The sequence below is a fragment of the Oncorhynchus keta genome, chromosome 13 (assembly GCF_023373465.1).
Source record: "Oncorhynchus keta strain PuntledgeMale-10-30-2019 chromosome 13, Oket_V2, whole genome shotgun sequence".
NCBI classification, from domain to species: Eukaryota; Metazoa; Chordata; class Actinopteri; order Salmoniformes; family Salmonidae; genus Oncorhynchus; species Oncorhynchus keta.
The window spans coordinates 13,290,848-13,316,704 of NC_068433.1; the positions used below are offsets into that span (position 1 = coordinate 13,290,848).

Sequence of the window (25,857 nt, forward strand, 5' to 3'; positions counted from 1 at the left end):
ATCCCAAGGAAAGTGAAGTCACTCAAACCCCGGGGGGGGGGCAGTTTGCTGCCTCAGCCCGATTTACTGACCTTAGACTATATGGTCTGCCAGAACAGAGCGCCAGCCAGAGAGGGAGAGAAAATAAGAAGCGGATAGGAGAGGGGGCCAAAAGTACCCCATGTTCTCACAAACTACTGCCATGGTCTTATCTGCAGGCTCCTCATTGCACTGGCCTAGATTCTGGATCATTCCTCAGCCTGTATCCGTTTCACTGCATCTTAACAGTCAAGCTAAAACCAGCCGAATGTTAATTCCCACTCTGCAAAATGCAGCATTTCAAATAATAACATCTCTAGTCTAAAGTAATCCTTAGTGACTACTGTATATTTAGTGTAGCTTTAACTAGCACACATCTTTCAAACGAAAAACATTAACTTCTTGGCGTTTGCTGACCTCAACCGTCGTTCTAACTGAAAACGGGTGGAAATCCCGATCAAAATGCCCATAGCCTATGAAACAGAGAGCACCGGATTTAGCGCTGATAACACAGTAAAATTACAATATTGCGGAGTTTGAATAATGCATCTCTAGTCCATTAGTTGCTTTGATTTTCAGGCAATATTTTAACTTCCTATTAAAACAGATGCAGGAAGAAAATAGCACTGATTCAAACACTGACAACTTGAACAGCATTTCGGAGATATTCAGAAATCATTGTAACAAATTCTCCTGTACAGTCCAACAAAATGGTAGACCCATGGACATTCTGCCACCTTAGATAAATGGTTCCATTGACGGATCTTTGCACAATCACCTCGGGGAGAAGCGGCATCGAAAAGAACAGGGGGTGCTTTTCATTAACTAAATAACCCTGACAATCAACTGGCTCAATGCACTTTTAGATGAGAGACCTCTTAGGTTGATCTCCATGGTCACTTCCTTAGTGTTGTCACTCAAGTATGTTGAGAATGAAGTAGGCATAAAAGAGACTGGCCAACACCGGCCTCAGATGGCAAGATAGGCCAAGTGTGCAAAGCGGTCATCAAGGCAAAGGGTGGCTACTTTAAAGAATCTCAAATATGTTGATTAGTTTAACACTTTGGTCACTACATGATTCCATGTGCTATTTAATAGTCTTGATGTCTTCACTATTATTCTACAAAGTAGAAAATAGTGAAAATAAAGAAAAACCCTGGAATGAGTAGGTGTCCAAACGTTTGACTGGTACTGTAAGTCCATTTGGTTTCCTCCAGACTGGGTGCTACATTAACTTGGCCACGGGACATTGATACTGTACGACAGTAGTGCCAAGGGTCCAACGAGGACTTGTGTCATCATTAAATCATACAGCAGAGTTAAGGGAGGGGAATAAATAGTCAGACAAGGAACTGCATCTGGTCTGTGTGACCAAGGACAAATGAAAGAATGGTAGACAGACAACTGACAATGTAGCACAGACTTCAGAAAAATGCAAACCCAATATCTTGGAGATTAGTTTTTTTTAAAACATTAAATTTACACTTAAAAAAACACTGAAAACGTTATCACTGGCCTAGCGTGTCGAACACACCGACAGTCATTGCGCAAAATAGTATGCAGCATCATCTGAATATGTATATAACTAAAGTTCAACATTCACCTTCTGCTTCCATTTCTGTCAAGCCTACTACACATATAGTCTGATGCAAACGTTTGAGACGTCCAACATATGCGCCACACCAAACGCACTGCAACGCAATGCTGCAAGGCAAACACAGCCTTTGACTGGAAATGAACGTAATCCTGGTGTACCAAAATGCAACGACGCAGTCAGTTTGATCTAAGCGTAAATATTACTCACCTTTGAAAAATGTACAAGTTCGTAAATGCCTTTGTGACACACCCTCTTGAGGCAATATAACTGGTATTCAGCCTTGAACAGATTACAAAAGCATTCCCCGTTGGCAATATGAGCTGGGTCCCTTTTTTAGCATGCCTTTGAAATGATATACAGTACAAACTACATTTAAAAGGGTTAGTTGTTAACATATGGTAACGTAAGCCTGTAACACACAACCTGTAGGTCAACAAATAAGGTAACGATTTTCTATTTAAGAGCAGTTTGTACATTGATCATCTGATTAGGCTACTTTAGCATAATTTTTTTTTTAATTTAATATTTTTAAAAATTAAATACAATATACATGCAGTGAAGCCGCTCAACAACTACGTCACATTGGTCATCGAACAGCCTCCCATCCAGAGCGACACAGAAGCAACCAGAGTCAACGCTCTGCTCAAGACCCCCCAACAGTTCCCAAAGAGCTGCCCCTCAACCATCCAAGACCTCCCCCACAGTCCCCCCCAAAGAAAAAATTATTCCATTCCCCACCCAATGCACCAACAAATTGAACAAAAGAGAAACAGATTAAAGACTATGGAAAACAATGACAAAAACCATAACAGCAAGGCCAACTGAATATGTTGAGTGCATGTATGGCAGTGTAACATTTATTTTACTATCAGTGCCCCATAAGTATTTGCCAATATTGCATAATATACAGGAAATTATAGCCTAATACACAAATGTACTCCCAACAGAGGCTTGTTTCAAGTTTAATTAGTGAGACATGGTTTGCTTTATAGATGGATTAAACTATTTGAATAGCCCTTCCCTAATGGACAATAAACTGTCAGTTTGAAGACTGTTGCAGAGACAACAGTGTCCTTTCCTCCCTCCAATCATTTAGCTTACAGGACACATGCAGCCAATGACAAAATAGAAACAAAAAACAAACCATAGAATCAATGCTTCATAGCAAACCAATTTAGAGGGATTGGACTTTGAAGCACTAATATTCTTGCATGGCTTTGTTGACCAATGTGGAGGTGATTTGGCAACAGAAAAAACAACAGGCCTTTAAGAGGTCCTCCCTTAAATTTGCAGTTGCCCAATAACAATCAACAATGTACATAAACCCTGGATTGTTGATGCCATCCATGTATTGATGCGAGGCAGGTCGTCTCGTGGTTAGAGTGTTGGACCCCGAGCTGACAAAGTACAAATCTGGCGTCCTGCCCCTGAACAAGGCAGTTAACCCACTGTTCCTAGGCCATCATTGAAAATAAGAATTTGTTCTTAAAATGACTTGCCTAGTTAAATAGGGTAAAAAAATTAATTGAGAAGCTTTGAAACCACCAGTAGGCAATATGGGAACTCCCCAGTGGGACTGGAATTCTACAGTAATTCATTTACATGTTTCAAGGACAAAATTACATGCATTTGTGTATGTTTTTATTGTAGTCGAGACATTAATCTCTAAAACATGTACTTTTAAGGGGAAAAAAATTGTTAACCTCACAATTGAAAAAGTATGCAGTATGGTGTCTAATAGAATAAATGTGGGAAAAAACGAATGTAGAAATTAATACATTAATTTATAGCTAATCTTTTTTTCTTTTTTTTTAAACAATGGGGGAGTGCCAAGATAGAGGAACAGTGACTTCAAAACAGCGCCCCTGTCAGTCAACTAGTGTATATACAAATCATTGGTAACAATGAATCTGCACTGCAGATCACAGTCCCTGCAACATGTAGCCATTTCACCGTGGCCCAAATAGAGAATCAAATGTGGCATTGCGTTCGGTTTCCTTGTCTGGTTAATACAAAGTTCGGGATTGCAGAGGTTGAGAGAACTTTAGCAAAGCAAGTAGACTAGTTTGGTGTTCCATCAAATCGTGGTGCGCGTTTCTCGAACCAACGACGGGTAGGTGGTAACCGTGTTCTAAAACAATTTCTCGTCAGTGGAGTATCGTTCGATCCCATAGAGGGCGGTGGGTGTTTGTTGGTCAAGTAGGACGTCTAATATTAGGATATTTAGCACCCTTTGACGCCCACAATAATGCAAAATCATCAGTTTACAAGGGATGGACTACTTGTTCAACAACTTGACTATGTCAAGTGCTTACAGAGACAAGGACAATATACTGGTTAACCTTCCCAACGAACAAATAAGTGTAGAACTAAGCATTTTAAATTTACCTGCCTTTCACGGTCCTAAAACATTGTTTTTTGACGGTCTTACATCAGAGCAACGGGCTACTTTATTTCAAAGCACCTGTGTTACTTAACGTTTAAACTGCATTTCTATGTTGACTATTGCAACATAGAATGACATCCGTCTTACCCGACATTTTTGAGTCTTTGGCCGCAACAGCGTTCTGTCCATCGGCAAACCCCTGCGACGATGATATCTGGGCGGACTGGGTCATTGAATCTGCCATTTTCCTGTAATTTCACAATATTCTGCACAGTAACGGTGAGAATAAATGTTGCTATTGCTGTCCTTAAAATAACCTTTTCTTCCGACTTTCCTCCTATTCCCAAAGAGCTGGGTGCAAGTGTCACCGAGCCTGTGCACCTTCACGCGCACGTACTGAAGCGCTGTGAGTGTACAGGACCGAAAGAGCGAAACAAGGCGGACATTTGACGTTAGCTCATTTAAAGGGCTATACCCAACATTTTCCCATTGTGTTGATAAATGTATATATAGCCTGTTTTTGGCAAAATACCTACCACATTTTATTATGCAAACATGACCCTATGTTTTCTAATTTGAGAATGTAAATTGGCCTTATAGAGTGTGTAGGCTATAAAACAAAAAGCAAAGCCCAGTGTAGGCCTATTCACATGTGTACAGAACAAAAATGTAAAGCAAAATGGAATAATTTCATCGATTTTTACTGTTACAGTTCATATGAGGAAATCAGTCAATTTAAATAAATTAATTAGGCCCTAATCTATGGATTTCACATGACTGGGAATACAGATATGCATCTATTGGTCACAGATACCTTAAAACAAAATGGGCCTCACAATGGGCCCAATGGATCTCATCACAGTATTTTTGTGCATTCAAATTGACATCGATAAAATGCAATTGGTGCGGCAGGTAGCCTAGTGGTTAGCGCATTGGACTAGTAACCAGAAGGATGGAAGTTCTTGTTTCCGAGCTGACAAGGTAAAAATCTGTTGTTCTGCCCCTGAACAAGGCAGTTAACCCACTGTTCCTAGGCAGTCATTGAAAATAAGAATTTGTTTATAACTGACTTGCCTAGTTAAATAAAGGTCAAATAAATGGTGTTCGTTGTCCGTAGCTTATGCCTGCCCATACCATAACCCCACCGCCACCATGGGGCACTCTGTTCACAACGTTGACCTCAGCTAAACGCATGCCCACACGACGCCATACACGTGGTCTGCGGTTCTGAGGCCCGGTTGGACATACTGCTACATTTTGTAAAACTGCCTTTGAGGCAGTTTATGGTAGAGAAATGAACATTAAATTCTCTGGCAACAGCTCCAGTGGACATTTCTCCAGTCAGCATGCCAATTGCACGCTCCCTAAAAAATTGAGACTTCTGTGCACAAAATTTGAAAGGAATAAGCTTTTTGTGCTTATGAAACATTTATTTTATTTCAGCTCATGAAACATGGGACCAACATTTTCCATGTTGCGTTTATATTTTTGTTTGGTGTAGTTCAATTGCTTCTGAGTATTTTGTAATGTGTATTACACTGGGCAGAACTACACTCCAATGCATTTTTTAACAAGATACTTTCAAGAGCTGTAATTTGTATTTTCCAAATACTATATATATTATTCTTAATTATAGCGGTTCATTATTTTGTGGTCCCCTTTCACCCTGCATTGATATCAGAAGTCTGATTGCACTATGGTGTGATAACAGGATCTGCTAAGTAAATTAATAATACATCTGTATGAAAAAATAGACAATCGCAAAGCATGCTAAGTATTATGCTAATGAGCTCCACCCAAATCAAGGTTTTGTCTGGAAGGGCTTTTGTCTAAATGTACTTTTGTAGCAGGTTAGGATAATTAGGTAAAGCTGTATTCCATCTAGACATGCCCCCTGAAACAAGGCCAATAATAATACCCAGTGTGCTTTGCAGTTCATTTTGGTATGTTCATTTCCACACATACATTTAGGTCATTCAGCAGAAATTAGTTTCCAGAGTGACTCAAGTCAGTGCATTCAACTAAGGTAGATAAAACAACACATATCACAGTCACAGCAAGTAAATGTAATGTTTCTGTAAATGTTACTGAGAATGTTGTTTATGTTTGGGATTGCTACTTGCAAATGTAAAACTGTATTTCAATTAAATACATTTCAAAATACAAGTATTCTGTGATTTATTTTGATGCCTTGATCTTTATGGTATTTCGTAATTTTATTTAATCATTTTTGCCCATCCCTGCCTATGCAATATCACATGTCTGTATAAAACATTGCCTTAACCTTAACCTAGTTGTGTGGGGAACTACTAGGCGACTTTATATAAGATAATCAGACTAGGTTCTAAATGAGCTTGCCCATGAGCATGTATGAAGTCTTTTTGTGTTTGCCAACCATTTAAGGCCCTATAATTAAAGCCTATTTTTAGTTAATGCTGTGTCTCACGGATGCCTGAATGTGATTTTAAAATGTGATTAAAAAATGACTTGCCTACAGAAAAACGTTAATGCGTTCATTTGAAGAAAAAAAAGTGGGGTGTGCCCGCCTCTTTTCATGATGTAATGTTTATCACGAGACTTGCCATCAATGTTTCAATAAACGCGTTATAATGTTGTCTTCTCCGGTGATCTTATTTAGAACGTTTTGGCAACAATGGTGTAAAGTTGAACTACATTTCCATACATGCATCTGTCGAGTCAATAAAGGAAGGACAAAAGGGGTCTCGTTCAAACACGTTTAAACTGAGCGCCGGGTGCGCAAGCTTAGTAGAGCTGCAAATACTTTGAACTGTCTAATCTTCGATTAAGCACGACTCTGCATTGTTGGTAGCAATTTGAGGGCGCGCCAAAGTTCTGACACATTTGAACAGACCGAATACAGTCATAGAACTGCGCGGCAAAAGCAAGGCACAAACAAAAACATGTGGATGTAGCATTGAACTAACGGGTGCGTATTAGCTTTCTTTCGAAATATTAATAAGCTTACGAGCGGGCTATGAGTTCGGGAAGGTTTGTAAATCGATTGGAATACAAATAATAGTTGTATTTTCATCTAGTTGTGCATGTTTTGCTATTATACCTGCTAGCATAGCTGGCTAGCTTTGGCATATTACATAGCCTATTTGCATATTGTTGCTAACTGCACCTGCCTGTCAATCAAATTCCTCAACCGTCGTGTTTGGTCTTGACCAAAAATTAATCTTAATAGCTTATTGTTAATTTTATGATCTTGTGTGGGGTGGTGAAATTTTATCTAACCATTTAAACTATCATGATATTATCTGGGTTTGATATTATTTTACAACATTGTTATTAGCGAGTTAGCCCAGTTTGTATCAGATATCAATATTTGTACCCAGTATTAGTTGAACTTTTTTTAAAAACCTATTTTGCGTAATGAATGGATATTTGTGCCACGCCCACTTAGGCTGATCAGTCTACAGTTTTTTTTGCACAAAGTGAAAGAAGCCATACAAAGGCCTTTGAGTGTTAGGGGAAAATACAGTATAACTGATTTCAATGTGTGTGCTGGTACTGATTTACACTTTGCTCTCATCCAGCCCCTATGACATCACTGCAGCTGAGAGTGGAGAAGACACACCGGCCTAGTGAGTGACTGCGAGCTGTGAAGGAGGAGAGGGTTCGACATGGGACTACACTCAGCCCAGAAGAAACACTTTCCCCTAAAGGGGATCGATGGTGTGGTTGCGTTGTTCGATGCGGAGCTCCGTAAACCTGAACCGGACCTGGCCCTTCTCTCATTGGTCCTGGGCTTCGTTGAACACTTCCTGGCCGTGAACCGGGTCATACCAATAAATGTCCCGGGGGTGCGCTTCGAGCCACTGGAGCCCGACTGTCCAAACTCCTGCTTCCCTACAGTGGAGTTAGGGATGCTGTCGGCCCTACGTGAGCGTTTTACTGCCCAAATCCGGGGAGCAGTGGACCTGTCTCAGTACCGCAGGCCTGCTGGTGGATCCAGCAGGGAACTGGTGAAGAAGGTGTCTGACGTCATCTGGAACAGCCTGAGCCGCTCCTACTTTAAGGACCGCGCCCACATCCAATCCCTCTTCAGTCTTATCACAGGTAGGATTTGGTGTACATGGCTGATCAAATCATATGTCTTATTCTATAATTTTAAAAGGCTAATTGATCATTAGAAAAACGTATGAGGACCTGTGAGTCATCTGTTTCTCAAACTAGACACACTAATGTACTTGTCCTCTTGCTCAGTTGTGCACCGGGGCCTCCCACTCCTCTTTCTATTCTGGTTAGAGACAGTTTGCGCTGTACTGTGAAGGGACAACACAGCGTTGTATGAGATCTTCAGTGTCTTGGCAATTCCTCACATGGAATTGTCTTCATTTCTCAGAACAAGAATAGACTGATCAATTTGATGTTATTTTAATGGACAAAAAATGTGCTTTACTTTCAATAACAAGGACTTTTCCAAGTGACCCCCAACGTGTGTGTGTGCTTGCGTGGGGGACAGATAGTATTAGTCAAACGTTTGGACACACCTACTCATTCAAGGTTTTTTCTTTAGTTCCCAAAAAACTGTTAAACAAATCAAAATATATTTGAGATTCTTTAAAGTAGCCATTCTCTCAACAAGCTTCACCTGGAATGCTGTTGGAATGCTTTTCCAACTGTCTTGAATGAGTTCCCACATATGCTGAGCACTTGTTGGCTGCTTTTCCTTCACTCTGCGGTCCAACTCATCCCAAACCATCTCAATTGGGTTGGGTGATGATGGAGTCCAGGTCATATGATGCAGCACTCCATAATTTTCCTTGGTCAAATATCCCTTACACAGCCTGTAGGTGTGTTGGGTCATTGTCCTGTTGAAGAACAGATAGTCCCACTAAGCGCAAACCAGATGGGATGGCGTATCGTTGCAGAATGCTGTGGTAGCCCTGCTGGTTAAATGTGCCTTGAATTCTAAATAAATAACTGAATGTCACCAGCATAGCACCATCACACCTCCTCCACTATGCTTCATGGTGGGAACCACACATGCGGAGATCATCCCTTCGCCTACTCTGCGTCTCACAAAGACACGGCGGTTGGAACCAAGCATCTCAAATTTGGACTGATCAGACCAACTGACAGATTTCCACCTGTCTTAATGTCCATTGCTCGTGTATCTTGGCCCAAGCAACTCTCTTCTTATTATTGGTGTCCTTTAGCAGTGGTTTCTTTGCAGCAATTCAACCATGAAGGCCTGATTCACGCAGTCTCCTCTGAACAGTTGATGTTGAGATGTGTCTGTTTCTTGAACTCTGTGACACATTTATTCGGGCTGCAATTTCTGAGGCTGGTAACTAATGAACTTCTCTGCAGCAGAGGTAATTCTGGGTTTTCTTTTCCTGTGGCGGTCCTCATGAGAGCTAGTTTCATCATAGCGCTTTATGTTTTTTGCGACTGCACTTGAAGAGTCTTTCAAAGTTCTTGAAATGTTCCAGATTTGACTGACCTTCATGTCTTAAATTAATGATGGATTGTAATTTCTCTTTGCTTATTTGAGATGTTCTTGCCATAATATGGACTTGGTCTTTTACCAAACATGGCTATCTTCTGTATATCATCCCTACCTTGTCACAACACAACTGATTGACTAAAACGTATTAAGAAGGAAATAATTTTTGCTAATTAACTTTTAACAAGGCACACTTTTTTTTCTTTTGAAATGCATTCCAGGTGACTACCTCATGAAGCTGGTTGAGAGAATGCCAAGCGTGTGCAAAGCTGTCATCAAGGCAAAGGGTGGCTACTTTGAAGAATCTCAAATATAAAATCTATTTTGATTCGTTTAACACCTTTTGGGGTACTACATGATTCCATATGTTATTTCATAGTCTTGATGTCTTCACTATTATTCTGCAATGTAGAAAATAGTAAAATAAAGAAACCCTGGAATGAGTAGGTCTGTCCAAACATTTGACTGGTAGTGTGTGTATTTTTAAAAATGTATTATTTATTTATTGTGAGTGGGTCCGCCTGGGGTATGTTTGGGATGGGACGGTGTGTAAGTGGGGGGAAAAAAATACAAAATAACCAGAAAAGGTAATGGTATTTTTTTGTGTGTGATTGTATTGCCCTTGTGACCCAACAAAAACCATTGTTCACAAACAGGAAAGCATGTTGTATAGTTTGACTAAAATACAAGGTTGTTTTGTCTGAAGGAGGCTAAAGCTGTTACTAACTCAATCCTATTGCTTTTCTTTATTTTGAACAGGCACAAAGCTGGACAGCTCGGGGGTGGCATTTGCAGTGGTGGCAGCGTGCCAGGTTCTGGGGCTGCGGGACGTTCACCTCGCCCTGTCCGAGGACCATGCCTGGGTCATCTTTGGCAAGAACGGAGAGGAGACCGCTGAGGTCACCTGGCACGGCAAGGGCAACGAGGACCGGAGGGGGCAGACAGTTGCCGCCGGTGTCGGCGAGAGGGTAAGTAAGGTACAGAGATACTTCCACCCCTTGCAATAACATTACATTATAATAACGTGCACTCACACACCTTTTTTAATATAGCTACTTATCAACTACATAGAACTGCTGTTCTACACACACACTCACCTTGAACTTGTAAACACAGTACAACACCTCTCAACGTTAACCCCCATCTCCCCCTGTCCTCCAGAGCTGGCTGTACCTGAAGGGCTCCTATATGAAGTGTAACAGGAACATGGAGGTGGCCTTCATGGTGTGTGCCATCAACCCTTCACTGGACCTGCACACTGACAGCTCTGAGATGCTACAGCTTCAACAGGTGTGACCACCATCAGCACATTGGGGATGATAAGTGTGATATAATTAATATTGTATGGGGAGAGTTTAATCTAAAACACACCTGTTGGCATCATCGACGACATCAAGCTGGCTGGAACAGTAGTTTATATTTACCTCATAAATGCTTCTCTGTGTTGTCCTCGGTCTCTGATCTTTTTCCTACACAGAGGCTTCTATGGCTGCTCTATGAGCGCGGAGACCTGGAAAGGTGATCCTTTTTTTGTTTATCTCAAAAGCTTGTTGAAAATACTAAATTAGTTTTGAAAATGCTTATTGGTTTACATCCAAATTAATTATTTTCTGTGGTAAGCATGTTTTATTGTTCTGTCATTTCAACCCAAGTCGCTCTTTGCCGTTGCTGTGCCACAGATACCCTATGGCCATGGGCACCCTGGCTGACCTGGAGGACCAGGAGCCCCTCCCTGGCAAAGAGAACCCCTACACCATCCACCTTCAAGTGAGTGTGTGGATCTGTACACCAACATTGAAGCGGTGACATTTTGATTTGAAACGTCATCTCAACAAAATCATCCTTGAGATATTTAATCGGCTCATTTTGAGGTGTTATTCATACTTTGCAAGTATGTGTGTTTTTATTTTTTTCCAGGCTGTGAACTCTGCTAAGAAGTACTACAACAACGAACACATCTACCCTTTCATGTACCTGGCTGGCTACCACTACAGACACAGGGAGGTCCGGGAGGCACTGGGGGCCTGGGCCGAGGCTGCACAGGTCATGCAGGAGTAAGTTACTGGAGCAACAAGCTTAGCTACCTTCTGTATGCTCCTTACACTGCTGCTCTGTGTCAACTATCTGTGTTTTATGGTAAAAAGGTATGTTTGGCCCACAGAAATAACCTTTGGCATCATTCATTTAAGTGTCCCTTAACTTCCCTAATGTAATGCCTTATTGATTGTTTATGTAATGAAAAGGGCTATAAAAGTCCAATTTCACCTCCCGAGTGGCACAGCGTTCTAAGGCACTGCATCGCAGTGCTAGAGGCCTCACCACAGACCCAGGTTGGATCCTGGGCTGTATCACAACCGGCCGTGACAGGGCGGTGCGCAATTTACCCAGCATTGTCCAGGTACGATGAGGGTTTGGCTGGGGGGGGGTCGGCTTTACTTGGCTCATCGCGCTCTAGCGACTCTTTGTGGTGGGCTGGGTGCCTGCACGCTGACCTCTGTCATCAGGTGAACGGTGTTAACTCCTATACATTGCTGCGGCTGGCTTCTGGGTTAAGCGAGCAGTGTTAAGAAGCTCGGTTTGGCGGGGCATGTTTTTTGAGGACGTATGACTCGACCTTTGCCTCTCGAGCTCGTTGGAGAGTTGCAGCGATGAGACGATTGAAATTGGATAGAAAAAGGGGGTAAAATACAACAACGACGAAGTTTACATAAATTACGAAGTTTACATATTAATTATTAGTATTGAAACCATGGCTACTGAGGCAAACCCTGTTGACCATCTTTTGCTGATGTATGCGAGAACAATTTACACCAGTTACTGTTTCACCTTTCTGACAGTAGGGGGCAGCAGATGTCTCTCAGAAACGTTAGGCTCTTAATTACAGTGTTTTGTAGACTTAAATCTGGAACAAGTTGTCTGACCATGTCCTTTCAGGCTAGCTTATGGTTTTGTATGGCACTATACTCATTATATTGCTTGCATATCTTCAAGGGGCATAATTCTGTCTGACTAACAGGGTGTGTGTTGCCTAAATACGATGTTCTCAGGACAAGCAATCGCAGGGAGCTTTCCTCCAGGCTTGGCTCTGATCCTCGTGGGGCAGTAAACCTGCACTTTACTCCTATTTAAACACTGTTCATCGGCCTGCAGGGGCTAAAAATACTAACCGACCCGATCACAGGGAACAGCGAACGGGGCCAATTTCCTCCTGTTTCTCTGTTGGTCTCTTTCTGTCTCTGGGATGTGTGCACCAGAAAGGCAAGTCGGTACTTTCCCTCTCCTCTCGACTTCCCTTTACCTCTCTGCCTTTCCTGTTTCACACATTGTTCTTCAGTCTCGGCTCCCTCGGCTTGCTGTCACGACAACAAGGATCATGGCGTGTGATCTACCAACATAAATAACATGCCGTTTGACTATTTTTTGGGGGTTCTTGAAAAAAAATAAGGGATACAAGTGTTCACACATTTTAATATCCCTTTTACTGCATACGTGGAAAATAAATAACCTAATTGAATGAATGAAAGGTCATCATGAACTGACCTCATGTGCTTTATAACAATCTACGATGATCTCACTCCCCCAGCTACAACTACTTCCGCGAGGACGAAGAGATCTACAAGGAATTTTTTGACATCGCCAACGACGTCATCCCCACCCTGCTGAAGGAGACGGCTGCAGCTGCCGAGAGCGGAGGGGAGGGAGGAGAAAAGGTACAATTCCACTAGTCGTTACATCATTAAGAACCGAATAAACATTTTTCCACTTCTCATTTTAATCTCATGTCCCAGAATGATGCATTAATAATATCTCATATGACAGCTGCCTTTCATTGATGTATTAAATGGACCCCATTCATCTAACTTCCCTCCTCTGTCTATTATCTACTCATTTCCTTCCTATGTTCCATTAATTTCTCATCCCCCTCTCTCGCCCCCCTCTCTTCCCTCTCTCGCCCCCCTCTCCCTCTCGCCCCTCTCGCCCCCCTCTTCCCTCTCTCGCCCCCCTCTCTCGCCCCTCTTCCTCTCTCCCCTCTCTTCCCCCTCTCTTCCCTCTCTCGCCCCCTCTCTTCCCTCCCCCTCTCTTCCCTCTCTCGCCCCCCCCCTCTCTCGCCCCCCCTTCTCTCTCGCCCCCTCTCTTCCCCCCTCTCTTCCCTCTCTCTCTCCCCTCTCTTCCCCCTCTCGCCCCCTCTCTTCCCTCTCTCGCCCCCCCCCCTCTTCCCCCTCTCTTCCCTCTCTCTCGCCCCCCCTCTCTTCCCTCTCTCGCCCCCTCTCTTCCCTCTCTCGCCCCCCTCTCTTCCCTCTTGCCCCCTCTCTTCCCTCTCTCGCCCCCCTCTCTTCCCTCTCTCGCCCCCCTCTCTTCCCTCTCTCGCCCCCTCTCTTCCCTCTCTCGCTCGCCCCCCCTCTTCCCTCTCTCGCCCCCCCTCTCTCGCCCCCCCTCCTCTCCCTCTCTCGCCCCCTCTCTTCCCTCTCTCGCCCCCCTCTTTCTCTCGCCCCCTCTCTCTCTCTCGCCCCCCCTCTTCCCTCTCTCGCCCCCCCTTCCCCCTCTCTTCCCTCTCTCCCCTTCCCCCTCTCTTCCCCCTCTCGCCCCTTTCTTCCCCTCTTCTTTCTTCCCCTCTCTCGCCCCCCTTTCTTCCCCTTCTCTCTCCACCTCAGGACCAGCCCATACAGGCCGCCGCCCTCTCGGCCCTCCAGGACCCAGAATGCTTTGCCCACCTGTTGCGGTTTTATGACGGTATCTGTAAGTGGGAGGAGGGAAGCCCCACCCCCGTCCTCCACGTGGGCTGGGCCACCTACCTGGTCCAGTCCCTCAGTCGTTTTGACGCACAGGTAATCACTCCACCACAAGACTGGACTATCCCTTTAAAGGCATCCCTAGTCACTTTATAACCTATTTAACCCAACTAGATGTTTTCACAAACCACCCTTTAAACACTATTATATCCTTGTTCACTGTTACATCCTCCACAGATTCGTCAGAAAGTGTCTATCATCACCAAAGAGCCGGAGCCCCAGGACGACGACGACCAATCCAGCGAGGACCCCCGCGAGGGGCGACGACGTGGGCCGAGACGTGAGTCCAAACTGGAAGACCAAGCTTCCCCTCCTACACAATCCACCCCCACCACCCCTGTCCCACCACCAACCCAGCCCGCCCAGGCCAAGAAAGTAGGTGGGGAGGGGGGGACGCGGCGTCGCTCCTCAGGACTCCGCGGTGGAGACCAAGAAGGCAAGGCCAAGTCCCCCAGCCCGGTGCCCTCTCCTGCCCAACAGCTGCCTTCTCCCAGCATGGGTCCCCTGGTGGCCTTCCAGAGCAAGAAGATGAAAGGCATGAAGGAGCTGCTGTCGGCAGCCAAGATCAACTCCAGTGCCATCAAGCTCCAGCTCACCGCCCAGTCACAGGTTCAAATGAAGAGGCAGAAGAGCACGCAGTCGGGAGACTACACCATGTCGTTCATGAAGCGCCAGCGCAAATCTCTGTAGAAGGAGAACTCTGGCTGTAGAACTTTCTCCAGCCTGGTTCCCATGTCTGGTTGTGTTGTATAGCCAACTCCCATGGTCCTTGTCATAGGAGTGTCTATACAGCACAAACAGATCTGGAACCAGGCTAGAGTTTCCATTGGGAGAAAAACAAAGGGAGACTGACTGTAGGACCGACTGAGAGGCAAGGCAATACACACAACTGATGCATCAGCGATGAGCTTTTTATTTTTATTTTTAAGGTTATTTTAGCAATCATATCATAAGTCCTGTTAAGGTCATAAGAGGGTCGGTAAGAACATGACACATGTGTCCATGTGGAGGAAGTCACTTTAATCAAGTTTGAACAGATTTGTCAACCAAGTCATTCTTTTTAATCTTGTGATTCAATAATGATTGTGTATCATAGGCCGTTTAAAACATTAAATTGCTGTCACTTTGTGTGGATCTAATGGGCAGTAGTGCACATGAACTACTCACTGATTTATGTGTAGAAGCTCTGTAAAGCCAAAGTAATGGTGAAAACACCCTGTCCCAGAACATGTTTTGGAATGGGGGAATTGCTCTGTTAGAAAGCAGTCTGAATTCCATTCTATATTTTCTGCCCTTGAATCTTAATTTTCATCTTTTTGATTGAAATCCCTGGAAGTGATTCGGACTATTACTGTGTAACAATGTCCAACTCTGTTACGTTGGCTCTTTATATGCTATCTGTTGCCTTATACTTTGCCTTTTTTTTCTAATGTAGGTGGCCTTCAGTTGAGACTAGCCAGAGCTGCAATAGGCAATAGAAAGTGACCAGAAAGACCACACACTGTTTAAATGGGATTGCTGTAGGTGTCCCTGGTAGCTACATTCAGTAGTATTTTGCTTGATAACTTGTTTGTTTTTTATCTGCAGATAATAAAATAAGTTAAAATGATACCCTTTCTCTTTTTAATATTGTGGATGTACTGTTTCACATGTCATGAAGGGGTATTCATCGATGTACAGTGTGCATCTATCTGCCTGTTTGTTTTCCTGAGTGGTAATATTTTGTTATATCAGGAAAACACTTGAGATTTGAGATCACTTGACTTGGATACACGACGGTGCATAATACATCGATCAAATGTATTTATTAAGCACCTTTTTATATCAGGAGATATCACAAAGTGCTTATACAGAAACCCAGCCTACAACCCCAGTTGTGATTCGGCTAGAATAAGATGAATGACTGGAAAGAAGACTAGTATTTGTGGCTATTAGCTCTATTTGCCTGTCAGATTTGTGGTGGAGTATTGCGATCCAGGGTTTACTGGAACTATAAAGTGCGTCCAGTGGTTGATTCGCTGGATGTGTTGTCATGAATGAATAAAAACGTGCATGTGAGTCCAGGCGCAGTTCAGTCTGTAATCATGGATACCACTATTGGAGTCTCGTTTTTGGACCCGTTGAATGATTACGAGTTAATTCATCGTATTGGGACTGGCACGTATGGTGATGTGTTCAAGGTGAGTGGGAAAAATGTCAGATCGGCTTGGAGATTAGCACACGTACGCGTTTTAATAAACTCCATATGGGTTAGGTGAGTGCGCCGTGTCACGTTGCCTAGCTGTTTAAAAACAAGTTTTTATTCCACAATTGAAATATTGTTCGATTTTATGTTGACAGGCTACAACTTTAAAACAGGATAAAAGCTACCATATTGTTTTAATCAATGCGTCCTTTAAAATATAATCAAACTTTTACGCACGTAATTAACATAATATAGGCTACCATCTAAAACGTTTTATTACCACAACCAATACCAAGGGATATGCAGGTAAGGTTTGCCGTATGTCGCCCCTGCCTGCCTTGCTGCTATTTGAGAATAATGCGGGTATAGGAGAGATAGAGTACGAGCACACATGTTAATGATGCTCGGTGCCTATAATGCCCATTCCACTGGCTAGTAGTTCGTCTTCGGCTGATCAGGGCTCAGACATTCCATTCCATTGTGTTAGACCTGCTTTACACTTTATATTTGCTCTCCTCTCAGCAACACCTTTTTTTCTGTGCTGCTTTTGTGACAGAAGAATAGTCTATTTCATATATCACCGTTTAAGTCTGGTGGATGATACAAGATATCAAGTTTGAAGGGCACTGACTTTCATCAGCACTGTTTAATGGATCTTGGCTGTTGACGCCCAATTTATGTTGAAAGGTATTTTTTAGATTAGTCGCTTCTATTTTGACTCAGTGATGTGAGCTGCGGGAAACAAACATCCTGTAATCCCACCCTGAATGTCTCGTACTTGCATCCTGCGCGAGGGAGACCGCCTCAGGTTGTTGCGTGCCTCTCCTCCCCTACCCGAAACATTTCCTATCCAATAGGCTACCAATGTAAACAGACATACAATGGAAAACATTTACTGTAAGCACAATTATGTTAACTTTTGGGCTAATGAACTCTGTTGAACTCTGCATCCAGCAAATAAGTAAATAACGCATGTCTGGTTGCAGGGGTGTATGCTGGACGAAGAACAGATTTATGAACAATTCAAAATATCCCTTAGAAATGCACTTTCTCTCAGTCGCGAAGTTACGTAATGTGCACCCCCCATGCCTTAGACACATGTAAATTCCCAGGCTGTGCCTGCTTGCTGTGAATGAGGAAACTGTTACTGTCCCACAGACAATGGCCTGTTGTCATCCCCCACCACCTCTCCTTACTCTTCTTCTCCTCCAATGTTCTGTTTCTCCAGCTTCAGTGGAGCTGCCTGGAGGTCAGGGGTCAAACAACCCGCCCTATTACCTAGTGGGCTCTCTGACTGTATAGACATTCAAGGTGACCATTGTTCACAAGATCCACGAAACCTCTTGCTACCCAGCTGAGGGATCAGTTTTCAAGTGTGTGATCTTTTGTGGCTATGTAACTATTAGAAAGTATGTCCCTCGCTGCATAGTCAAGAATGGTTTCTTTTCCTGATAATCGCAAAGACCCCATTAGGTGTTTTCTTTTACGAGTGAATAGTTCCTTTTGTCTTGTGTTCTGGTGTGCATGCAAAAGTAAGCCGAAGACAGAATGAGGAGAACGTACGTACATTCATAGTTATATGCTTGTTATGACCTGACTGAGATTGCCTGGGGTTCGATGGTGGGGGAAAACCCACCGAACAGAAAACTGTTTCACAAACCAGCAGCCGCACTGCAGAGCCCAGTCATCACTGTCACACTGTGGGCTGCAGGTCGTTTGTCACTGCACGTTACATCACGCACACACTACCATGTGCGCTGTTACTGCAGTTGTGGGCCTATCTATCTCTCACTGAATATCATTAATGGTCCAAGGCCAGTTTAATGCAACACGCTACTGAAATGTGTGATACAGGAAATCTGTCTGTGTTTTTGCTGTACGTCATTTCCACTCGGATTCAATCAAGCTTTGTGAGAAAGAACTTCTGGAATTTTGATCAAAGTTTTATCTTCAGTCCCATTGTCTGTAACTCTATCCCACAGCACACTGTTATTTCAGGCTGCCCAGTGACCAACCTTAAAAGAGACATTACTGTCACTTCAGTCACAGGAAGTGCTCTCGTATAACATATAACAGGGAAAGAAGCATGGCAACCTGATAGCCCATTGGCTGATTCTATGCTTGTCGTGCATAGAGAAAGCTATGGGCCTTAAAACCTGACGTCACATCAACGTTTGACCTTTCTGAAAGAATGGGAGCAATACATATTTACAGGACAAAACAGGAGGAAATAGACGAACGTCGGATGGACAGTGGATGAACGTCGGATGGACAGTGGACGAACATCGGATGGACAGTGGATGAACGTCGGATGGACAGTGGATGAACATCGGATGGACAGTGGATGAACATCGGATGGACAGTGGATGAACGTCGGATGGACAGTGGATGAACGTCGGATGGACAGTGGATGAACGTCGGATGGACAGTGGATGAACGTCGGCTGGACAGTGGATGAACGTCGGATGGACAGTGGATGAACGTCGGATGGACAGTGGATGAACGTCGGATGGACAGTGGATGAACGTCGGATGGACAGTGGATGAACGTCGGATGGACAGTGGATGAACGTCGGATGGACAGTGGATGAACGTCGGATGGACAGTGGATGAACGTCGGATGGACAGTGGATGAACGTCGGATGGACAGTGGATGAACGTCGGATGGACAGTGGATGAACGTCGGATGGACAGTGGACGAACGTCGGATGGACAGTGGACGAACGTCGGATGGACAGTGGATGAACGTCGGATGGACAGTGGATGAACGTCGGATGGACAGTGGATGAACGTCGGATGGACAGTGGATGAACGTCGGATGGACAGTGGATGAACGTCGGCTGGACAGTGGATGAACGTCGGATGGACAGTGGATGAACGTCGGATGGACAGTGGATGAACGTCGGATGGACAGTGGATGAACATCGGATGGACAGTGGATGAACATCGGATGGACAGTGGATGAACATCGGATGAACGTCAGATGGACAGTGGATGAACGTCGGATGGACAGTGGATGAACGTCGGATGGACAGTGGATGAACGTCGGCTGGACAGTGGATGAACGTCGGATGGACAGTGGATGAACGTCGGATGGACAGTGGATGAACATCGGATGGACAGTGGATGAACATCGGATGGACAGTGGATGAACATCGGATGGACAGTGGATGAACATCGGATGGACAGTGGATGAACGTCGGATGGACAGTGGATGAACATCGGATGGACAGTGGATGAACGTCGGATGGACAGTGGATGAACGTCGGATGGACATTGGATGAACGTCGGATGGACAGTGGATGAACGTCGGATGGACAGTGGATGAACGTCGGATGGACATTGGATGAACGTCGGATGGACAGTGGATGAACGTCGGATGGACAGTGGATGAACGTCGGATGGACATTGCAAACAACATCCTTTGGATTCAAAAGCAGGGACTTTTCCCTCAGCACTTGTTACGTAATGGCTGATGTCCCAATATAAACCATGTCGATGACCTTGACACTTTTAAAGCTCTAAGTCTGTCTGCATCCGAGTTTGAAGTGAAACCCTATTCCTTATGCATGCCCTGATTTTAAAAAGTAGTGCACTAAACAGGGAATAGGGTCGAGGAATGTACCACATCAGTCACCGACTTCATTAATAAGTGCATCGACGTCGTCGTCCCCACGGGGACTGTATGTACATACCCCAACCAGAAGCCATGGATTACAGGAAAAATACCCACTGAGCTAATGGCTAGAGCTGCTGATTTCAAGGAGCGAGACACTAATACGGATGCTTTTAAGAAATCCCGCTACGCCCTCCAACGAACCATAAAACAGGCAAAGAGTTAACACAGGACCAAGATCAAATCCTACTACTCCGGATCTGATGTTCGTTGGACGTGGCAGGGCTTGCAAACTATCACAGATTACAAAGAGAAACCCAGCCGCGAACTGTCCAGTGACGCGAGCCTACCAGGGCGCATACTGAGAGCATGCACTGACCAGCTGTTAAGAGTCTTCACTAGCATTTTCAACCTCTCCCTGATCCAGTTTGTAATACCTATATGTTTCAAGCAGACAACTATAGTCCCTGTGGCCAAGAATGCCAAGGTAACCTGTCTAAATGACTATCGTCCCGTAGCACTCACATCTGTAGCCATGAAATGCTGTTCATTGCTCACATCAACAACATCATCCCAGGCCCTCTGGGCCCAATCCAATTCGCGTACTGCCCCAACAGATCCACAAATGATGCAATCTCTATTGCACTCCACACTGCCCTTTCCCACCTGGACAAAATGAACACCTATGTGAGAATGCTTTTCACTGACTAAAGCTCAGTGTTCAACACCATATTGCCCTCTAAGCTCGTCACTAAGTTAAGGACCCTGAGATTAAACTTCCTGATGGGCTGCCCCAGGTGATGAAGGTAGGCAACAACACCTCCGCCACGCTGACCCTCAACATGGGGCCTTTAGGTGTGCGTGCTTAGTCCCCTCCTGTACTCCCTTTTCATCCATGACTGCATGGCCACGCATGACTCCAACACCATCATTAAGTTTGCAGACAACACAACAGTGGTAGGCCTGATCGCCGACGATGATGATGAGACGGCCTAAAGGGAGGAGGTCAGAGACCTGACAGTGTGGTGCCAGGACAACAACCTCTTCCTCAACGTCAGCAAGACAAAGTACCTAATCGTGGACTATAGTAAACATTCACATAAACAGGGCTGTGGTGAAGCGGGTCGAGAGCTTCAAGTTCCTCGGTGTCCACATCACTAAGGACCTATGATAGTCCAAACCCACCAACACAGTCGTGAAGAGGGCATGACAACGCCTCTTCCCCCTCAGGAGGCTGAAAATATTCTCAAAAACAGTTGCACCATTGAGAGCATCTTGACTGGCTGCATCACTGTCTGGTATGGAAACTGCTTGGCGTCCGACTGCAAGGAGCTACGGAGGGTAGTGTGTACGGCCCAGTACATCACTGGGGATGAGCTCCCTGTCATCCAGGACCTCTATACCAGGCGGTGTCAGAGGAAGGCCCTAAAAATTGTCAAAGACTCTAGCCACCAAAGTCATAGACTGTTCTCTATACTACGGCACGGCAAGAGGTACCAGAGTGCCAAGTCTGCAACCAAAAGGCTCCTGAACAGCTTCTACCCCCAAGTCATAAGACTGCTGAACAGTTAATCAAATGTCTACCCGGACTATTTACACTGACACCCTTGTTTGTTTTTTTTGCACTGACATTCTTGCACCGGCTCTATACAACACTCACTGGACTCTACCCACACACTCACTGGACTCTACCCACACACTCACTGGACTCTACCCACACACTCACTGGACTCTACCCACACACTCACTGGACTCTACCCACACACTCACTGGACTCTACCCACACACTCACTGGACTCTACCCACACATTCACTGGACTCTACCCACACACTCACTGGACTCTACCCACACGCTCACTGGACTCTACCCACACATTCACTGGACTCTACCCACACGCTCACTGGACTCTACCCACACACTCACTGGACTCTACCCACACGCTCACTGGACTCTACCCACAAGCTCACTGGACTCTACCCACACGCTCACTGGACTCTACCCACACGCTCACTGGACTCTACCCACACGCTCACTGGTTCTACCCACACGCTCACTGGACTCTACCCACACACTCACTGGACTCTACCCACACACTCACTGGCTCACTGGACTCTACCCACACGTTCACTGGACTCTACCCACACGCTCACTGGACTCTACCCACACACTCACTGGACTCTACCCACACACTCACTGGACTCTACCCACACGCTCACTGGACTCTACCCACACGCTCACTGGACTCTACCCACACACTCACTGGACTCTACCCACACGCTCACTGGACTCTACCCACACGCTCACTGGACTCTACCCACACGCTCACTGGATTCTACCCACACGCTCACTGGACTCTACCCACACGTTCACTGGACTCTACCCACACGCTCACTGGACTCTACTCACACGTTCACTGGACTCTACCCACACGCTCACTGGACTCTACCCACACGCTCACTGGATTCTACCCACACGTTCACTGGACTCTACCCAGACATTCACTGGACTCTACCCAGACACTCACTGGACTCTACCCAGACACTCACTGGACTCTACCCACACGTTCACTGGACTCTAACCACACACTCACACACACTACACTAACAAACAAACACACACACACACACACACTACATATAATCACACATCCAAAATACAGTGCTTTTGGAAAGTATTCAGACCCCTTGACTTTTTCCACATTTTGTTACTCTACAGCCTTATTCTAAAATGGATTAAATAGTTTTTTCTCCCTTATCAATCTACACATAATACCTCCATAATGACAAAACAAAAACATTTTTGGGAACATTTTTGCAAAATTATAAATAAAAAACTGAAATATCAGTAAAGTTTCTCATGGTCTGAGAGTCCTTTACGTGCCTTATTGCAAACTCCAAGCTGTTATGTGCCTTTTGCTGAGGTGTGGCTTCCGAATGGCCACTCTACCGTAAAGGTCTGATTGGTGGAGTGCTGCAGAGAAGGTTGTCCTTCTGGAAGGTTCTCCCATCTCCACAGAGGAACTCTGGAGCTCTGTCAGAGTGACCATCGGGTTCTTGGTCACATCCCTGACCAAGACCCTTCTCCCCCAATTGCTCATTTTGGCCGGGCGGCCAGCTCTAGGAAGAGTCTTGGTGGTTCCAAACTTCTTCATTTAAGAATGATGGAGGCCACTGTATTCTTGGGGACCTTCAATGCTGCAGATTTTTTTTGGTACACTTCCCCAGAACTGTGTCGACACAATCTTGTCTCTGAGCTCTACAGACAATTCCTTCGACCTCGTGGCTTGGTTTTTGCTCTGACATGCACTGTCAACTGTGGGACTTATATAGACAGGCGTGTGCCTTTCCAAATCATTTTATTACGACAGGTGGACTCCAATCAAGTTGTAGAAACATCTCAAGGATGATCAATGGAAACAGGATGCACCTGAGTTCAATTTCGAGTCTCATTGCAAAGGGTCTGAATACTATTGTACTTACAGTATTTCTGATTTTTATTTTTAGTATATGTGCAAAAAAAATAAAAAATCAGTAATATGTGTACATTTTATTGAGTTAATTTTAGAATAAGGCTGTAATGTAACAAAATGTGGAAAAAAAGTCAAGAGCTCTGAATACTTTCCGAATGTACTGTACGTACACACATGCAAATTGACGCCACACACACACACTTACACAATACATGTACATGGACACCTACATGTACATATTACCTCAATTACCTTGTAGCCCTGCATATTGACTCAGTACCAGAACTCCTTGTATGTAGCCTCTTTATAGTTATTTAATCTTTTCTCTATACATCAATGATGTTGCTCATGCTGCTGGTGATTCTCTGTTCCACCTCTATGCAGACGACACCATTCTGTATACTTCTGGCCCTTCTTTGGACACTGTGTTAGCAAACCTCCAGATGAGCTTCAATGCCATACAACTGTCCTTCCGTGGCCTCCAACTGCTCTTAAATGCAAGTTAAACTAAATGCATGCTCTTTAACCGATCGCGACCCGCACCTGCCCTCCCGTCCAGCATCATCACTACTCTGGACGGTTCTGACTTAGAATATGTGGACAATTATAAATAACTAGGTGTCTGGTTAGACTGTAAACTCTCCTTCCAGACTCACATTAAGCATCTCCAATCCAAAATTAAATCTGGAATTGGCTTCCTATTTCGCAACAAAGCATCCTTCACTCATGCTGCCAAACATACCCTCGTAAAACTGACTATACTACCTACCTATCCTGGACTTCGGTGATATCATTTATAAAATAGCCTCCAAAACTCTACTCAGCAAATTGGATGCAGTCTATCACAGTGCCATCCGTTTTGTCACCAAAGACCCATATACTACCCACCACTGCGACCTGTATGCTCTCGTTGGCTGGCCCTCGCTTCATATTCGTCGCCAACCCACTGGCTCTAGGTCATCTATAAGTCTTTGCTTGGTAAAGCCCCACCTTATCTCAGGTCACTGGTCACCATAGCAGCACCACCCGTAGCACCCACTCCAGCAGGTATATCTCACTGGTCACCCCCAAAGCCTATTCCTCCTTTGGCCGCCTTTCCTTCCAGTTCTCTGCTGCCAATGACTGGAACGAATTGCAAAAATCACTGAAGCTGGAGACTCATATCTCCCTCAATAACTTTAAGCATCAGCTGTCAGAGCAGCTCACAGATCACTGCACCTGTACATAGCCCATCTGTAAATAACCCATCCAACTACCTCATCCCCATATTGTTTTTTTGTGTTTTTTTGCTCCTTTGCACCCCAGTAACTCAACTTGCACATTCATCTTCTGCACATTTCACTCCAGTGTTTAATTGCTGAATAGTAATTTCTTCGCCACTACAGCCTATTTATTGCCTTACCTCCCTAATCTTACCTCATTTGCACACATTGTATTGTGTTATTGACTGTATGTTTGTTTATTCCATGTGTAACTCTATGTTGTTGTTTGTGTCACACTGCTTTGCTTTATCTTGGCCAGGTCGCAGTTGTAATTGAGAACTTGTTCTCAACTGGCCTACCTGGTTAAATAAATGTGAAATAAAATAAAAAAATGTGTTACTATTTCCTTTATTTATTTTTGCTAATGTTTACTTACTTTTTAACGCTGCATTGTTGGGAAAGGGCTCGTAAGTAAGCATTTCACTGTGAAGTCTATACCTATTGTATTCGGCGCATGTGACAAATCCAATTTGATTGAGGGTGCTATTTCGGATGCGTCCTGGGACTGTGTAGAACAGACAGGCCTCTCACCAACAGGCCTCTCACCATCCAACACACCCTGTCTCCTGCTGTTGCATCAATACAAGGTTATGCTGAATGTCAGAGATAGCAGGTGACCAGCCGGGCCAGAAAACCAGGAACTAACTAATATTGGGACATTTATCATCAAGATGGCTGACTAGGGGGTTTGAGTCTTGGATGAATGCCGAGGGCCTCCAAACAGAGATGAAAATGCATTAAGAAAAAGATAATAGACTATTGTAAATAGAGCAATTGCAAGGAGTCATCAGCAAGTTGATGCAATAGACGTAAGGAAACATTGATTAATGTTGGTTTTGTTCCACTCGAATGGAATCTAGTGCTGTAGGCCTATGTCCTGCTGCTGTCTAATATATGGCATTCTGTGGCCTGTATACTCTGTAGCCAGTTCACAGGAAAGTTCACACTAGTAATCACTCACAGCTAACTTTATCCTTTCCCTCAGGCTCGAAACATCAGGAGTTCAGCAATGGCAGCCATCAAAATAGTCAAACTGGATCCTGGTAAGTGAACAGCTC

General features: G+C 44.5%; 3 protein-coding genes across 8 annotated transcripts in view; 2 read left to right on the forward strand and 1 right to left on the reverse strand.

Moving 5' to 3' along the window:
- The window catches only part of rtn3 (reticulon 3), a 33,877-nt gene extending 29,427 nt beyond the window's left edge, over positions 1–4,450 (reverse strand). Inside the window, exon 1 of one of the 3 annotated variants that reach the window (XM_035783369.2) lies at positions 4,149–4,450. In XM_035783369.2, the coding sequence (XP_035639262.1) occupies positions 4,149–4,245 (97 nt within the window). In that variant the 5' untranslated portion in view covers positions 4,246–4,450. The remainder of the gene's footprint in view (positions 1–4,148) is intronic. The other 2 variants (XM_035783370.2, XM_035783371.2) reach the window with 2 other exon arrangements.
- Positions 4,451–6,672: 2,222 nt separating this feature from the next.
- Positions 6,673–15,876, forward strand: men1 (multiple endocrine neoplasia I). Of its 2 annotated transcripts, none has more exons than XM_035783374.2 (10): positions 6,673–6,948; positions 7,562–8,084; positions 10,237–10,454; positions 10,639–10,767; positions 10,955–10,995; positions 11,157–11,244; positions 11,395–11,531; positions 13,061–13,187; positions 14,130–14,303; positions 14,445–15,876. In XM_035783374.2, the coding sequence occupies exons 2-10, from the start codon at positions 7,649–7,651 to the stop codon at positions 14,955–14,957; spliced, it is 1,863 nt and encodes a 620-aa protein (XP_035639267.1). In that variant the 5' UTR covers positions 6,673–6,948; positions 7,562–7,648; the 3' UTR covers positions 14,958–15,876. The 2 variants fall into 2 exon arrangements, with proteins under 2 accessions (XP_035639267.1, XP_035639268.1); XM_035783375.2 differs by having other exon boundaries at positions 6,675–6,948; positions 10,237–10,445.
- Positions 15,877–15,986: 110 nt separating this feature from the next.
- The window catches only part of LOC118391892 (mitogen-activated protein kinase kinase kinase kinase 2), a 28,019-nt gene continuing 18,148 nt past the window's right edge, over positions 15,987–25,857 (forward strand). Inside the window, exons 1-2 of one of the 3 annotated variants that reach the window (XM_052459389.1) lie at positions 15,987–16,447; positions 25,785–25,842. In XM_052459389.1, the coding sequence (XP_052315349.1) occupies positions 16,304–16,447; positions 25,785–25,842 (202 nt within the window). In that variant the 5' untranslated portion in view covers positions 15,987–16,303. The remainder of the gene's footprint in view (positions 16,448–25,784; positions 25,843–25,857) is intronic. The other 2 variants (XM_052459390.1, XM_052459391.1) reach the window with 2 other exon arrangements.

Bases quoted from the DNA above. Each gene is read 5' to 3' on its own strand.
- men1 (XM_035783374.2), top strand. From the start codon at position 7,649: ATGGGACTACACTCAGCCCAGAAGAAACACTTTCCCCTAAAGGGGATC. The intron at 10,455-10,638 runs GTACAGAGATAC...CCTGTCCTCCAG, and splicing joins TCGGCGAGAGGGTAAGTAAG to AGCTGGCTGTACCTGAAGGG. The intron at 10,768-10,954 runs GTGTGACCACCA...TTTCCTACACAG, and splicing joins AGATGCTACAGCTTCAACAG to AGGCTTCTATGGCTGCTCTA.